Source organism: Oncorhynchus mykiss, chromosome 6 (genome assembly GCF_057628025.1).
Source record: "Oncorhynchus mykiss isolate SJ-2025 chromosome 6, ASM5762802v1, whole genome shotgun sequence".
Taxonomy (NCBI): Eukaryota; Metazoa; Chordata; class Actinopteri; order Salmoniformes; family Salmonidae; genus Oncorhynchus; species Oncorhynchus mykiss.
The window spans coordinates 6,869,653-6,887,542 of record NC_143027.1 but is presented as its reverse complement, the minus strand read 5'-3'; the positions used below and the strand labels follow the sequence as shown (position 1 = coordinate 6,887,542).

Below are 17,890 nucleotides of genomic sequence, written 5' to 3'. Positions count from 1 at the left end.
GATGTCAGCCCTGATCACTGGCTTAAAAACACCAACTACTACGATAGTATTTGTACACCAACCAACAGGGAGCAAACCTAACTGTAGTATACCCCCTGTCATGTTAATACAGGAGAATTCGGCCCTGGCAACATCAGAGGAAAATACTGGTGCCCTGTCCGTAGCGGAGACAACAGGGTAAACTGCATCCCACAAGAAACAATTACCAGTCGGATTGTCTTGGTCCATAAGGGGCATTAAACATCCGATCTCGACAGTAGCCGGGACAATGCGGAGCAATGGTCGGGCACCCATGCAAACTACACAACTAGTGGGGGTTGTATTGGCTGCTTGTTCGGTCAATAATAGCCAATTGTTAGACAAACCTGAGATACCTGTAGCAACCCGAATGTTCTCATCTGGGGTAGGGGTGGTGACCACTAAAACAGCAGAACCCCACCCATCCCTGTGCTGGGGCAGGGTATGTGGCTTTGCCATATCGTCACGCACCGTCACAGAAGTAGGCTGTGGTTCTGGCGTAACACAGATATATAGTGTGAAATGGACTTCAGCCCTGTCGGTATATACATATGGGGCCAACGTAAAAACCTGACACCCCATAGTGGTCCCAGGTCGTACAATCAGCTTTAGTTGAAAACCAGTGCGTGAAAATGTAAGCCGTTTGCGCCAGGCAAGAACAACCCGTCCCTTGGAATAGCTGGACCAGTCATGCCCTGTTTCTGCCACCAAGTTTTTTCAAGACCACTCACCATATCCCCCTTTGGTTATATACCAGTTAAAACTGGAATAGGTCCATGCAGGTAGCCCCAAACTATTTTTCGCATGACCCAAAAGGCCCCAAGGCAGGTAAACGGTGGTGGTGGCATTGAAAGGCAAACACAAGGTGGTGCTCTTCAACTCCTGGGGGGTGCACTTAGTGACTCCCACCTCACGCCTAGAAACGGTATGGTCTTGTGGTAGATAAGAGGGAAAAGAGAGAGAGTTAGTTTCACCTGGCAGAGTAGAATTCAGTGTGTGAGTCTGTAGTGGGTGCATCTGTTGGTTTATAAGCCATGTGAGTGTACATACAGTGACTCCTCCCATGAGAAGAAAAATAACAAACAGGGGTCCGGAGATCCCCAACCGTTCCCAAGGAGTACGGTGTGACTTAGTCAGTGAATATGGGGCTGAACCTCCCATTTTCCCTGACTAAGGAGGTGCAAGATTTGGGGCCGAATGTAGACCACTTAGGTCGGTTCTGACTTCCGTCAGTGTGCGGGAAGGGGTTGGAGCTGGTGTACAATGTGTGAGGTGGTGCCAAGGTGCGCCCAATTTACCTTTGACCTGGACTGAGTGTGAAGTAACCTCCTTCACTTCGTACAGACCAGTCCACCTGGGTTCCAGCCACTTTCTCTTGTGGACCTTTCCCCTTACCCAGTCTCCAAGTTTTACCTTCAGTGGTGGCGTGTCCCCCGGCAGCTCCCCCTCCGGGACCTTTTGAACCTGGGTAGAGAGTGCTGCAGAGAGAACCGTCAGTTTTTTCACATAATTAGACATTACAATTTATTGCACATCAAGGGCGGGCATATGACCTCCCTCCCTTGGTGGGCCAGGCATGACTCTACCAGTCATTATCTCATGAGGAGAGAGATGGGTGCCTGATCCTGGTGAGGCTCTCATGGCCATCAACGCCAGGGGCAGGGCTTCGACCCATTTCAACTTCGACCCGGCACATACGTTTGACTTGCGCGTTCCATGAGATCTTGGGATTGTGGCCTATAACTGACCTCACATCCTCCCCCGCCGTTGGAGTTGCCTCTACCCATTTGGAAAACCTATCCACCATCACTAATAGGTATTGTTTCCCATTAACCACCTTATCCGCCCCCATGTCTGTGTATTCTATGCTAATAACCTGAAATCATGCATTAGGTAATGGGTATGAGCCCATTGGTGTTCGATATGGTTTCTTTGGGTTGTGTCTGTCACAAATATTGCATTCGTCACAAAATAAATCATAAAATAAATAAGTCAGTCATATTTTTTATGTGAGGGTCTTTTGGAGGGTCTTTAGTTTGCCTTCGTGTGTGGGGCCATGTGCTTCTCATAAAAGTTCTGGGTCCATCAGTGTGGACTGCTTCATGGGCATGGGCTGAGTCTCTATAGATATTCAGTCTTTCCTTTTCCTCTGATGAGGGCCTGCGTCAATCCGATGATTTCAGCTAATTTGGCCGATGCTGGTTGAGGGATGATGGCTGATTGAAGGGTGACATCACGAGGTGAGCTGTTTTTTCAATAGCTTTTGCTACTGCAGCAACGTATCTGGAGCATGTTGACTGTCCTACCTCAATGTGGTCAAGTTTGAAGAGTAGTACATCAAGACCCTTCTCTCCCCCTCTTGTTTCTGGAATAGGACGGATGAGGTAAATCCTTCCCTTTCAGAAACATCCAAATGGAACTTGTTCTTGTAGTCAGGTGCAGTCAGAGCTGCTGCCGCTGATAGATCTGTTTTCAGGAGTGCTATGGCTGTTGATGCTTCAGCCGTCCAGGCCAGGGGTGCATGGAGGTTCCTTGATCGTAGGATGACCGGTGCTGCCACCCCCTCTGGGCCACACACAATGGTACAACACCTGATAGGAGGGGTCAGGTGCATCCTGTCTTCGTCCCAGTCTGCAGTGTAGAGGCAGTCATCGGTTTCTGTTGCATTGAGTGTGCAATGGATCTCAGCTTGGGGAGTCTTATATGGGTGCAGTGTAGATTTGAGCTTTCAGTTGGTTGAACTTAAACTGGATGTGAGGGGTGGCAGGCCCTGTTGGGTAGGCATTTTGGCCAGTACACTTCTGGGGTTTCAGACAGTGTGGGCATCTTTTATGGCCAGGGCATGGTGTTCCCTGCCATACCTTGAAACTGTGGTTGGTTGTAATCTTGCTGTTGCTGCTGCATGTGGCTGGGCCCTGGGTGGTTGTATTGTAGAGGAGGGGGTCCTCTTCCTCCTCCTCCTCATCCTGTGTTCGTGGCTTTGGGTAGTAGTATTTTCATTGCAGTTAGTGTATCCATGTAGAGGCTCCTCCATGTAGGCTGGGCATCTGTCCCATCAAGGCGGTCTTCCCAGGCTGGTACTCAACGAAGCGTGGATCAACTGCTGGGCGTAGGGGAAGTTGGTAGGCCCCTTCCTTCTCCTTTCAGTGCTTGTGTCAAGCCTATGAATTCAGCTAATTGTCTGTGTTTGGAGTAGAGGAGAACTGAATAAGATCGTGGCCTTCTCTCTTTAGGAGGCCCGGTTGAGATCCACCTTCCCTTCCTTGTGGGTAGTTCAGCAGGGACCCACCTGGGCCTTGTAGTGCTGTGGGGCTTGAGCAATCGGGCCTTTCTTCACAGACGAGGTGGCCTTCTTGAATCCCCACAGTCATGTTCCCTTTTAGCTGTCCTCCCTTCACCATGAAGACCGGGGCCTGTATGGCTGCTGGTGTGGTGTGGGTTTTTAAATGGGTTGTGTGGGAGGTATGCGAATGGATTTTGTGAATAGGGAGGTGGCACTTCAGTCTTCTCTTCCTGTGGCAGTTGCGGGTATAGAGAGAGCGGGGCCGATGGGGTGGTCACGGTGGGTGGTGGTGTGTTGTGGTTGTTGTTTGTGCCTTCTCTGACGTCATCTAAGGCCCCAGCAAGCACCCCCATCATATCAGGTTTCTTTTGTGGGCGTGTCCTTTTTGTCTCCTCTATTGCCCATGTCCCTATTCTCAGCTCCGCCTCCGCTCTCTCTCTCTCCTTCGTTCCTTTTTTCTTGAAAAAAAATGGCTGCTATTCTTTTCTGCCTCACTCTCTCTCCCGTGCCTGACTGCCTCCTCTAATTCTCTTTCCATAGTGCTGAGTTGTTCCCTGGATGGGGCAACTCCACCAATGTAACCTGCCTGGGTCCATCTTAGCCTAATTTCCCCCCATATCTTCTTTATTGTTTTATATTCCTGTTTTCCTCCTGCCCTTTCCTGTATTTTCTGATCTAAATATTCATTGAATTTGAGTTTGGGAACGGTAATTGAGGCCATATTGACGATTCACTATGTCTGGGTCCGATAAAAAATTATGTAAAACAATTAAAAACAACTAAATGTTGCACATTGCACTATGGCCCTCCGCAACTATGTGCACTTAGCCCGTCACTTGGTCGAAACCAGCGATGTATCCCTGGTGCCCACACAGACTTATCTCTCGTGTCTCACCCTCGTGCACACAGAGTTTTGTAGAATTGCTGTACTAGAATATCGCAAAGGGATATTCGCGAGATAATTATGCGTCTAGGGTATTTTACTGGAGTAATTTTACAGGTTCACACATTTCTACTGCCTGGCGAAATGTTAGTGTCCCAAACACCTACTTTTGGGTCAATGTCAATGCATTCAAATGCCTTCTATAATATTTGTCAAATTAATTCTAGGCAACCCCAACAGCACAAAGAGAACAGAAATCAATTCGTTACACGGCACGGCGGCCGCACAGCCCCGCCCAAGCTTTTGACTCGGCGGTCAAATTTAGAGCCGGTGGTCAGTATCCCTCGGTCTCATGGAACGGTGAATCAGTGACATTAATCTGGAGAGATCAGGTTTAATTCCTTCACTCCTAGTCCAATTATTTAGCTTGTTAACTGTTGCTCCTAGTGGGATGCTACTCCACTAGTTACAGTCTTAAATATACGTCTCGATCAATTAACAAAACATTTCATCATCTCATTCATATTTCATTTCACTGAGTTATCGAATCCCTCACCGTAACACCTAAACGATTGCCACATCGAAAATTGCCAGACTATCTGGACCCGATTAAAACAGTGCATCACATTCCATCAAATTCTGTTATCAAATCCTTCACCGTAACACCTAGTCGATTTACATATCAACTACTGCCAGCCTATTTGGATTAAATTTTAAACAATATATCACATCATATCACATTCTGTCCTCCAATTCCTCACCACGACACCCAGTAATTTTATTACTGTTGCAGGACTATTTGAATCAGATTTGAACAATATATTTACACAGATATCATTATGCAAATGCCTTTGGTTATCGGAACAATTTTCATAAATTTAACGGCAATTCATACTCACGCACTCAGTACTTCTGACCATAATTTGGATATTGATTATACTATAATATGCAGAATTCGATTAAACCGGTTCTGCGTACCTTTATAATGTCGAGCTCTTTGGTCAGTTTCCTGAGGCGAGTTGAATCCCCGATGGCTCCTGTAGACAGGTCGCCCGTCCTTCTAGAATCTGTCGTCAACTTGTCTTTTCTCTCATCAAATCTATGGACCGAATTCATGGATTTCAACCATCCTCTGCTACCAATTTGTCAATGATTAGTTATAGGAGAAACAAGACCAAGATGAGACTCTGGACAAGGCGGATACGGTATATTTGAGGCACTTTAATCTAGCATAAGCACGGCTCCTATCGTCCACTCTTAGGGAGGTTTCGGAAAAAGAGGGCGTAACACATATTTGGGCAGTACATTTATACATTGAAATGACGTAGGTAGATTCTAGTAGTCCTGGCTCCTGGTTGGTTGTTCGTAGGTGATAGACAGTCCTCTCCAGCCTGTTGTCAGTATCCCATTGGTTCTTGACAGAGTTCTTTGTCTTTGTAGCCCATCCCAAAGGGTTTGGAGCAGTGTATATTCATGGGTTATCAGTGTGTTTAACAACAGTCCGTGAATGCGTCATTACATGTTTTAATATGTTATTACAACACAGGGGGAATGGAATGCAAGCTTACCAAACACATGTAAATAGTTTAAACATTTCTAGACTGTCTATCTATAGGTAACAGGGTTGGTGTGTTATAATTCACCCACCCAGTGGTGATTGCAGCATGTACATCTTGGTGGGGAAAACTCCCCCAAAATGTTTTAGATTAATGCCAGCAAAGCCACTACACAACACAACACTAAACAATACATTAATTGCACTATAACTTTAACAAACGGTGCCCACAAACTGTTAGGGTCGACATAAAGCTGTCCCAAAAGCAGAGCTTTCTTTTCAGCACCATGGAGATAATCATTTTTTAAAACCATAGCTGATATGGCTGACTTGCTTAAACAAACGTGGATTCTGCTGATAATTGAGATGTACAAACTATGGCATAAGGGGACAACGAGTGGACTACAGGATATCTGTAATTTAGATTAAGACAATGAGAGACCTAGGATGGACGTCGTCAATATAACCATTTGTTCAGCACTTTTGAAATGTACAGCGACAGAATTTTGAACATGGGCCATTCTTACAGTATTCTCCCTGTACACCAAGTCATAACTGCATATAAGCAGACAATGAAAGCTCGTACAATATTCAATGATTACATTTCTCTTAAACAGGCTATAGTCTACATGTGCATCATCAAGTCAGAGCAGTAGGCTAAGTTATGAGAGGGGAAAGGGACAAAATTATTAGGGTGAGGCACATGGGCTACTAACAGCTTACTACACAACATACACTTAGTATTACTTTCTTAGATACAGTATACATATTTCCCTGTAACGATATTCGTCTTCCTCTGATGAGGAGTATGAAGGATCGGACCAATATGCAGCGTGATACGTGTCCATGTTGATCATTTATTAACATTGAACACAAAAAACAAAATAACAAGGACAACGAACGAAAACAAAACAGATCTGTCTGGTGAATACACAGAGACAGAAAACAATCACCCACCTCTAAAATGGGGAAAACAGTATGATTCTCAATCAGAGACAACGAACGACATCTGTCTCTGATTGAGAACCATACCAGGCCAAACACATAAATACTACATAGAAAAAATAACATAGACTCCCCACCCCAACTCACGCCCTGACCAAACTAACAATATGACATAATAAAGGAACTAAGGTCAGAACATGACACTCCCTGGCATATTACATCATTTATAGAGAAGCTTCCAACCACTCAGGAATCATGCTGAATAGCAGGCTAGTGATTGCTTTGTTAAGCTTTAGCTTAGCTTGCAGTTAGCCACTGATTCCTTCCAAACCACTCATTGTTGAATTTGCGATTTTCAACTTTTTGTGTTTATTTGGAAAGGTTGATGACCACTGATACTTTTTATCTATAATTTATCTTCATATGACAAGGATTGAAAAGGATTTGCCAGTAGATTGTTGACTGGATGCATGATGATGACTGCTAGCTTGGTAGCTATGATTTTGAAAATATGATGTTGAACCAATCACGGCGCAACCAGAGAACATTGTGCAGCTTTATTAACTCAATGATTTTTTAAAAAGTAGACATTGCCAAAATAACATGCAAAGCAGGCAACATATAAATATTTATATTGTTGTTAAACACGTGGGGCTCAAAACGGGTGTGGCTCCGCCCCACCTGCCCTAAATGACGGCTCGCCACTGACAACACTATAATCAAAGATGATTCTATGATGAATACATTATTATTAAAAGATGAGCTCAACGTTTTTATTGGTCAATCAATATTGAATGATTTAATCATACAGTGTTTTACAGTGGTGAAGTTAGCTTTATATTAAAGATTCAGACTTTGCTCTTCAAACCTCTTCAACGGAACATGCAAGGTTGACTAGGCTACCGGGGGCGGCAGGTATCCTAGTGGTTAGAGTGTTGGGTCAGTAACCGAAAGGTTGCTAGATAGAATCCCCGAGCTGACAAGGTAAAAATCTGTCATTCCTCCCCTGAACACGGCAGTTAACCTACTGTTCCTAGGCCGTCTTTGTAAATACGAATTTATTCTTAACTTAATTGCCTAGTCAAATAAAGGTTAAATGAAAAAAAATATATATATTAATGTAATATTCTAAATTGGCTGATGATAGTGAATAAGTTAAACCCCTTGTTTTTACCATTCGGTGTCATATTTACCTTTTTGGAGGTGAAATGTAGCTAAAAATGTGCCATCCTCTGCTCAGAGGGTCAAGGAACCGTCTTAAAACTGCATCGCATACAATTGCCTGTAAATGAAAAATATCAATACCTTCTCAACGACATGACAGAGATCTCAAACAAATTTGACACTGATAAGAGACCTCTTTTCTCGAATGCAATTAGTTACATTTTTTTTTACTTCTATAAAATCTACTAAAAGTAAAACAAGTTACTTTACATAAAAATACTTTTAAAAAATCTATATCTTCCACCCCATTAGACTTTCATGAAAACAACACACTGTTATTGGTTGAGGGACGTCATCCCTCCAATCAACAGCAATTTGTGTTTGTATTTGTTGGCTTTGGATACTTTTTTACAAACATTCTTTAAATTTGCATGAATAATACTTTAACATGTCAATAGATTCCACCCTGTAGTGTCTTAACACTTAGTACTTATTTATGTAATAAGAAAGACTCAGAATACAAGAAATTGAACTGGAGCTTCACATTTACTCAAACTAGTTAGTACCAGAATAACATAGAACAATACTGCGCATGACCAAGGGTGCTCCATCCTTAAAGGGGACATCAGTAATTAACAGAACATAACATTCCTTCTCTTAGTCCTTCTCTTAGAGTTACTTTTACCAAACCACAACTGAAACATTTCCCAGAACTTGTTGTAGTTATTTTGCATCTTTTAATTTGAACTTGAACAGTTTGTTTTTGTTTGTTTGTTTATAAGTCTAGTCTGTCTGGTGGACGGTGCCTTCGTTCTGGGTAGCGCCTCAGATTGTCTGGAGGCTCCTGAACATCCTCAGTGTGTGCTTGTTCCATTATAGCGTCTGCTATAGCAGCACCTTCATCAACACGTTCCCTTCTTTCAGCCTGGGGTCTCTCTACTGCCCCACCGTCCTCTACAGTTCCCTGTGTGTCACTCTCAGGAGCTCTCTGTGCCTGTTCTCTCTTGATTGTTGTGCTGTTTTCCCTGGAATGCATTTGGTTAATGTGACGCCGCCACATTATGTCTGGGCTCACTTGAACCTGGTAAGTTCTGGGTCCCGTTTGTGTGTGTACGGCCCCTCTTGTCCATTTCCCTCCTCTTCTGTATTCTCGCACCATCACTTCCTGTCCTGTTTGGAGATGGCGCTCCCGGCCACCGGAGAGCATCTTGGCTTGTTTGTTCAGCACTTCATTACGCCTGTTTGGCTTCATGATGTCCAGCTGTGTGCGGAGAGGCCTCCCGAACATCAGTGCGGCTGGGCTTTCATTTGTCGTGGCATGTGGGGTGTTTCGGTAGGAGGCCAGGAACTTGGCCAGTTTTGTTTGCACGAAGTCCCTTCGTCTCGTTTTGCTGCACTGAGTCCTTGCTTTAGGGTTTGCACAAAGCGTTCTGCCAGCCCATTGGTGGCAGGGTGGTACGGAGCTGAGGTTGAGTGTTTGATTCCATTTACTGACATGAATCTTGTAAACTCGTCACTTACAAAAGCTTGCGCGTTGTCACTTACCAGCTGCAGTGGCAAACCGAAGCGTGCAAACGTTGTTCTGAGACACTCTATCGTCTGAGCTGAGGTGGAGGAGTCAGTGCAAAACACCTCTGGCCATTTGGAATGGGCATCAACTATAACCAGAAACACAACAACTACCAACGTAGTCCACATGAATTCTCTGCCATGGCTCTGCGGGCCATTCCCATGGGTGGACTGGGACAGGACCAGGCATGTGAAGGGTTTCCAAACATCCACTACAGTTCTTTGCCATATTTTCTATCTGTTGGTCCAGACCTGGCCACCAGAAGTGGCTCCTTGCGAGCAGCTTCATTTTGACAATTCCAACATGACCTTCATGTAGTTGCTGCAAGACTAGATGTTGGCATTTCTGGGGTATCATGACTCTCATTCCCCACATCAAACATCCTTGGTACGTTGTAATTTCGTTTCTCCGCTGGAAATACGGAGTCAGCTCCTTTCTGCCAGTAGCTGGCCATCCTGACATGGTGTAGGTGTACACTTTTGACAAGGTCACATCTTTCCTTGTCTCCTGTTTGATAACTGTGCTTGTGACCGGTAGGGCCTCGAGCTGAGCGGTATGGAACATGTCCACTGCATCCACCCTCCTTTGTCTTTCTCTTGTACACGGCAGTCTGGATAATCCATCTGCATTTGTGTGGAGGGATGACGGCTTAAACTCAATGTCATACATATGACTGGCAAGGAACAGGGCATATCGCTGTAACCTGGCTGCTGTCATTGCCGGAATGCCTTTCTTTGGACTGAAAATGGAAAGCAACGGCTGGTGATCTGTAACCAGTGTGAAACGCTTGCCATATAGGTATGGGTGGAATTTCTTGCCGCCCCACACTAGTGCCAGTGCTTCTTTGTCGATTTGTGAGTAGTTTTTCTCTGCATCATTCAATGTTCGTGACGCAAATGCAACTGGCCTCTCTGACCCATCTTTCAGTGTGTGTGAAAGGACTGCCCCTAATCCATAAGGGGACGCATCACAAGCCAACTTCACTGGCATTTCAGGGTCGTAATGCATCAGGACCTGTTCAGATGTTATGAGCCGTTTTGCCTCCAGAAATGCATTTTCACACTGCTCTGTCCACCGCCATGTCCTATTCTTTTCCAGGAGCTGATTTAGAGGCTGGAGTACTGCTGAAAGGTTTGGGAGGAATCTTCTGTAGTAATTGATCAGTCCCGTGAAAGATCTTACTTCTGTGATATTTTGTGGTCGTGGTACCTGTACCACTGCCTCGATTTTGTCCTGTGTTTTGTGCAATCCATTGCAGTCAATCTCATGTCCACAGAAGACAATCTTGTCTTTGAAGAACTCACACTTCTTTAAGTTTGCCTGTAGACCATACTCTTTCAGTCTTTTCAGGACCTCTTCCAGGTTAGCCAGGTGCTCTTTGTCGGTGCGTCCTGTTATGATCATGTCATCCAGGATACACTGGGTTCCTGGGATTCCTTGCAAAATCTGGTCAATAGTTCGTTGCCAAATGGCTGGGGCTGATGCAATGCCAAAAACCAGGCGGTTATACCTGTATAGACCTTTGTGTGTGTTTATTGTCAGGTACTGTTTGGAACTCTCTTCAACCGGTAGCTGCAGGTAAGCCTGTTTCAGATCGATTTTACTGAAGTGTTTCCCACCAGCTAGTGCAGCAAAGATGTCATCCAGACGTGGTAGGGGGTATTGGTCCACATGCAACATTGAATTCACAGTTACCTTGAAGTCAACAACACATTCTAACAGACCCGTCTTTCTTCACAATAGGAACTATGGGTGTGGCCCATTCGCTTCTGTCCACTTTCGTCAGGATCCCTGTATCCTGCAAGCGATCGATTTCCGCTTCCACCTTTGGTCTCAGGGAGTATGGAACAGATCTGGCTTTGCAGAATTTGGGGGTTGCGTCATCTCTTAGTACAAGGTTGGCTGTGAAGCCTTTTACTGTTCCCATCTGATCACTGAAAACTGTGTTGTATTTCTTCCACAAGTGCTCCAGTGTTTGGTCTGTACCTTTCTCTCTGGACTGGAACGTGTGGAGCATTTTCAAGTCACACCAGTTCAGCTTTATTTTTGAAAGCCATTCCCTGCCAAATAATGGGGGGCCAGTTCCAGGCACCACATACAGCTGTAACTGCTGTGTTTGCCCCTCCCCCCCATAATGCACTCTGACCTGCAACGCCCCCGTTGGGCTCAATCTCTCTCCTGAGTATGTCTTCAGCAACACATTTGTGTTCTTCAGCTTGATAGCCTTAAAGTGCTCATTGTAGACAGTAGTGGAAATTATAGACACTGCAGATCCTGTGTCCAGCTCCATTTTGAGGGGTTTGCCTTCGATATCTGGTGTCACCCATATTATGCTACTGCTGGGAGAAGTCACTGTGTTTAACTCCATTGTACCAATTAATCGTTCATCTGAATCACTGCCACTGTTCTCTGCTAGTGCATTCACCAACCCTTTAATTTTCTCAGTTTTACTGTTGTGACTGAATTTAGCTTTGCATGCTCTTTGAATGTGCCCCCTTCTACTGCATTTGTGACAAATTTCGTCTTTGAAACGGCAGTCCTCTGCTCTGTGACCATCTCTGTCACACCTGTTGCATTTGTCGGCCACACGGGGGCGCTGTCGACTGCGTGAATTTGTGACAGGTCAGTACTTCTTTTACTTTGCAACTCAAATGCATCTTTAGTCGCGATTTCCATAGCCACAGCAATTTCAACAGCCTTTGCAAACGTGAGCTCTGATTCTGTGAGCAAATGTTTCTGAATGTGTTCATGTTTCAGTCCACACACAAATCTATCCCTTAATGTGTCATTTAGGTTCTCTCCCAACAGGCAATTTTTTCAGACAGTTTCTTCAACACTGCTACATATGTACTAACACCCTCCCCCTCATTCTGATCTCTCTTGTGGAAACGAAAACGTTCCGCGATGAGGAGTGGTTTAGGTGATAGGTGATTTTGCAATATCTCCACAATCTCTGTGAATGTTTTATTTGAGGGCTTCAGAGGGGCAGTCAGATCTCTTAGCAAACTGTATGTTTTTGGCCAATTAAACTCAACAACGCTGGTACTCTTTTGTTATCAGCTATTATTGTCGTTTGCAATGAAGTACTGTTCCAGTCGTTCAATGTAAGTTGCCCAGTTTTCTTGCGTGTCATCAAACACATCTATTTTCCCGATGCTAGCCATTCTCTTCCCACAGCTGAGGTGGGAGACTCTGTCCATAGGACAACAATCAGTCGTATATTGCACAAATCTGGCCTTTATGGAAGAGTGGCAAGAAAGCCATTTCTTAAAGATATCCATAAAAAGTGTCGTTTAAAGTTTGCCACAAGCCACCTGGGAGACACACCAAACATGTGGAAGAAGGTGCTCTGGTCAGATGAAACCAAAATTGAACTTTTTGGCAACAATGCAAAACATTATGTTTGGCGTAAAAGCAACACAGCTGAACACACCATCCCCACTGTCAAACATGGTGGTGGCAGCATCATGGTTTGGGCCTGCTTTTCTTCAGCAGGGACAGGGAAGATGGTTAAAATTGATGGGAAGATGGATGGAGCCAAATACAGGACCATTCTGGAAGAAAACCTGATGGAGTCTGCAAAAGACATGAGACTGGGATGGAGATTTGTCTTCCAACAAGACAATGATCCAAAACATAAAGCAACATCTACAATGGAATGGTTCAAAAATAAACATATCCAGGTGTTAGAATGGCCAAGTCAAAGTCCAGACCTGAATCCAATCGAGAATCTGTGGAAAGAACTGAAAACTGCTGTTCACAAATGCTCTCCATCCAACCTCACTGAGCTCGAGCTGTTTTGCAAGGAGGAATGGGAAAAAATTTCAGTCTCTCGATGTGCAAAACTGATTGACACATACCCCAAGCGACTTACAGCTGTAATCGCAGCAAAAGGTGGCGCTACAAAGTATTAACTTAAGGGGGCTGAATAATTTTGCAAGCCCAATTTTTCAGTTTTTGATTTGTTAAAAAAGTTTGAAATATCCAATAAATGTCGTTCCACTTCATGATTGTGTCCCACTTGTTGTTGATTCTTCACAAAAAAATACAGTTTTCTATCTTTATGTTTGAAGCCTGAAATGTGGCAAAAGGTCGCAAAGTTCAAGGGGGCCGAATACTTTCGCAAGGCACTGTAGTTCTGATATTGGACCTCTTTAGACTTTTTCTGGTGATGTTTTCTAAGATCCCTTTTCCATCTGTTTACCCAGAAATCAAAGCCTTCACTGGTTGAAAAATGTATCTATAATTACATTTACCAAAAATATACACTCTTAGATTTCATTTCACACCCAATTACACATGCTCCCATGCTCCTATGGTGCTCAAATCAAAATCTAATTTTATTGGTCACAACACATGGTTAGTAGATGTTATTGCGAGTCTAGCGAAATGCTTGTGCTTCTAGTTCCGACAGTGCAGTATTATCTAACAAGTAATATCTAACAATTTCACAACAAATACCTAATAGACAATCCTTTCACATGGAAATGCCCTACTGTAACTCTAGAGATACTATCCAGCCCCAACTAGTAATAAAGTGGTCGGGCTGGTTGCTACTGGCCTCTCCAGCTTCAGGCTGAATCCCACCCATGATGAGAGGAGGTTTTACTGGACACACAGGGAGAAACTACAGTCTGAATCACACCCATGATGAGAGGAGGTTTACTGGACACATAGGGAGAAACTACAGTCTGAATCACACCCATGATGAGAGGAGGTTTACTGGACACACAGGGAGAAACTACAGTCTGAATCACACCCATGATGAGAGGAGGTTTACTGGACATACAGGGAGAAACTACAGGCTGAATCACACCCATGATGAGAGGAGGTTTACTGGACACATAGGGAGAAACTACAGTCTGATGACTGATGAGACTAACTTGAATACTTAAGGGTTTGGTTATTGTTAGTGTTTAGGTTAGAGTCCGTTTTAAGTTTTGGCCAGACAGGCTGTCAATGGGATGTTGGTCAGAAAAGTCAATTTCGTCTTTCCCTTCTCAAACCTGTCCTCCCCCTAACCAGCTCATATCATGAATTCCACAACCAGCACACCTGATTCACTAATCAGAGGTTTGGATGATTAGTTGACCAGTGGTACAAAGTGGACTGGATCTAGGTGAACTATGTGGAGAGTCTTCCAGGGACAGTACAGTACAGACTGAGAAGCTAACAACAGTGTAGTTTACTCAACTCATTCAAACTATCATGACTATTGTTTAGAGAGAAGATCTGCACAAGGACATAACGTTTAAGATATAGCAAGAGAGGACAATATGGTGCAAGGTAGCCAAAGTGGAATCAAAAGTCATAGGCCTAATCATCAATCAAATATGAAATATAAAACCAAAATATAATCTACATATAAAGACAACATGTCATCTACATGTGTTATAGAATAGCTCCCTTCTCACATCCCAGGTCATGTTTAGACTGGAACGTGACAACTCAACGGGCTATGCGCATCTCCCCAATAGCCTACAGACAACTTTCCTGAGTGCAATGTCATTAATGTGACCGATATGTACAGTATAATAAGCATAGTGAAGAAGGAAAAGATCCCACCTCTGACGCACAGCAGAGACATCACTGCTGAGATTTCCCCTGGAGCAAGAGTCCCTCAAGAATTTAAAAACAGGCATTGCGTTACAATGAATGTCCTCCCCAAACGCTTGTTGCATCGTGAACTATCCTCCCAGTCCCTTGGGAGTTCATCGGATGGATGATGCGCCGCTGCCATTTACTTGGATGAGAAGTTGGACGAACGCTCCTCCAGCTCACGATACGAAATGGTGGAGAACTACAGTGTGGTGATGTGTCGTTCACGAACGAACGGCTGTTTTTGAACGGATCTTTTTGTTGAACCTCGGGAACCGAATTGCATCGGTGAAAGAGCCATTCATCTGGCTCTATGATTTGCAAACTGCTACTACTGCTTGTTGAGATCAGAACAACGTTTTTCTGTAGATAAATTACAACATCATTATCTAAAGGGGGTGAATACTCACTGCAGAAACAATAAATAGTGGGGAGAGAGTTGTGGTTGTATGTTTGTTTGTACAGTTATGGCTGTAATGTTATTATTTTGTGTTCTCACTAAACACCCACATTTGTATTTGTGGGAAATGTTTGTAGGCTATGGTTGCTGTTTGTATTTCATTGAACTTTAGGCCCATACAAAGACAAATCACACAACATAGAATTCAAAATAACCTTAGGCAAAAATACACGAAATAAAAGTCAAGTGAAAATAGTTATAAATGACTTTATCAATTATGAGTAGCTAAACATTATCGACCTTTGGACACTGGTGCGCAGGAGAACCCCTAGCTGTCAATCAAGCAGGCGCGGTGAACGGATTATGACGCTCAAGCGTTCCAAATGACGCAACAATACAGCTCCAGACCAGAGAAAGTTAATGCCGAGGATATTATTCGGTTCAACACTAAAACGGAGGTTTGACACGTGTGATTTGAGGTGAGTCAAATATTTACAAAAGTTTACAATACATTAACTATCCGCTTCGTTATTTCTGTTGCTATCAATCACTCCATCTGTATCTACTCTTCTGTCTGTCGGACTATCTGAATTGTCTGTGTACTGTCTAGCCAGCATATGCCAGAAAGGTTGATCAATAATCAGTTTGGTCTTTTAAATTAAACTGAATACGTTTTGATGGACAGGAGGCGACCTGATCCTAGATCAGCACTCTTTGTGAACACAATCCAGGTGTACTGTGATTATGAAGTTGTGATGAGGTATTATTATATTAGTTGTGCTGATGCATGATGGGTTGTAGGCTAGAGCTTGAGGACTCAACTCTGAAGACTGTTTCTGAATTCACTGACCTGGTGAGTAAATGTTGTGTACAATGGCACCATCTAGTGACAGAAACATAGAAACACACATTGTTGCTGAACGAAGGCATCTCTTTATTTTCCAGAAATAAAACTTGTAGACCTTTCCTGCAGTCTCTGAGGAGATGGACACCTCTTCTTCTTCTGGACGATCTCCGTCTCCTACTGGGACTGTCTTCTTACCCCCTCCTATCATGTGGAACAGTCTGTAAGTCATTCATCACATAACCTAGCTCTGGTCCAGGGCATTATGTACGGCTTGCTGAAGGAAGGCTCAGTGTCTGCAAGCTGTACGTAACGCCCTGGACCAGAGTGACACATTACCCACCTCTGGCCATCATGGACAGTCAACTCATCACATTCACGTACTGTAAGCCACAGTTGTGTGATTTGTGTTATTAAAGACAGTTAAATTGAGCAGAAGTTAAATTATTATTTTAATATTGTAGTAAATTGTCTGAGTTCACTTCCTAAATAATGTGTTGACATTCCTTTGCTCCCAGCTACAAGCAGGCAGAGATGGAGGTTTACTTCCCGAGAGAAGAGAAGAAGACCTGTACAGAGAAGGAAGCCCACATGCTTGAGTTGATGGGGAAGGATCAAACGATCCGAAATCAGAAGAAGGAGATGGGCAGACTTCAAGTGTGCCTCTGGGAGGAGGAAAAGAAGAAGAGGAATGGTGGAACGGAGAAGGACAAGATCATTGAACAATTACAGTCTGAGACAGACCACCTCAGAGCCCTTTTAAAAGATGAAAGGAGGAGAAGAAGAGTAGAAAGGGGTATACTGAAAGAGTGGAAGGCTGAGATCCTGAGACTGAGGGAGGCAGAGAGCCAGAGGGAGGCAGAGAGCCAGAGGGAGTCAGAGAGCCAGAGGGAGTCAGAGAGCCAGAGAGATGCAGAAAGACAGAGAGAAGCAGAGAGACAGAGAGAAGCAGAGAGACAGAGAGAAGCAAAGAGACAGAGAGAAGCAGAGAGACAGAGGGAGGCAGAGAGAGAGAGGGAAGCAGAGAGACAGAGGGAGGCAGAGAGACAGAGAGAAGCAGAGAGACAGAGGGAAGCAGAGAGAGCCACAGAAGCAATGGAGCACCAGAGAAAACTGCAGGAGATCCACAGACTCAACCAACTGCTGGATCTACTGATGGTGGACCTACAACTGGCCCACGTAAGACATGTCATTGTTATTATTAAAAGGCAGTGTATATTTACCCAGCTGAAAATGAATAGTGGCAGACAGCGGTACGCTAACCCAATGTTAACTTTCATTCCTTTCCTTAACCCTTACCTTAACCTCACTGAAACTATACCTAACCTTTACCTTAACCCAACCCTGGGTCCTGAACCTAACCATCATTTATCTCAACCCCTATGCCTTTCTTCTGCCGGTTGAATATCCACTTCCTTATTAACGTCATTCCTGTTGTTGTTGTTGACTGTATCTGTGCAGGTTGTAAATAGCTGCATTAGTGAAACATCATCTGTAGGAGTAATTTCTACAAGCATAAACATCAGAGGCAACATTGTTGTAACATCACACAAATTGTAACAGGAATTTCTCAAACCCCTAACTGAATGGGCAAGAAGGTTGTGTGTTTGTATTTGAACACATTTTGGAC

General features: G+C 44.0%; 1 protein-coding gene across 1 annotated transcript; it reads left to right on the top strand.

Moving 5' to 3' along the window:
• Positions 1-16,400: 16,400 nt before the first annotated feature.
• On the top strand, positions 16,401-17,664 carry LOC149982730 (uncharacterized). The gene is made up of 2 exons (XM_090236904.1): positions 16,401-16,483; positions 16,779-17,664. The coding sequence occupies exons 1-2, from the start codon at positions 16,401-16,403 to the stop codon at positions 17,662-17,664; spliced, it is 969 nt and encodes a 322-aa protein (XP_090093030.1).
• Positions 17,665-17,890: the final 226 nt, after the last annotated feature.

Coding starts and splice junctions, on each gene's coding strand:
- LOC149982730 (XM_090236904.1), top strand. CDS start 16,401: ATGGACACCTCTTCTTCTTCTGGACGATCTCCGTCTCCTACTGGGACT. Junction 16,484..16,778: donor CCTATCATGTGGAACAGTCT/GTAAGTCATTCA, acceptor CTTTGCTCCCAG/CTACAAGCAGGCAGAGATGG.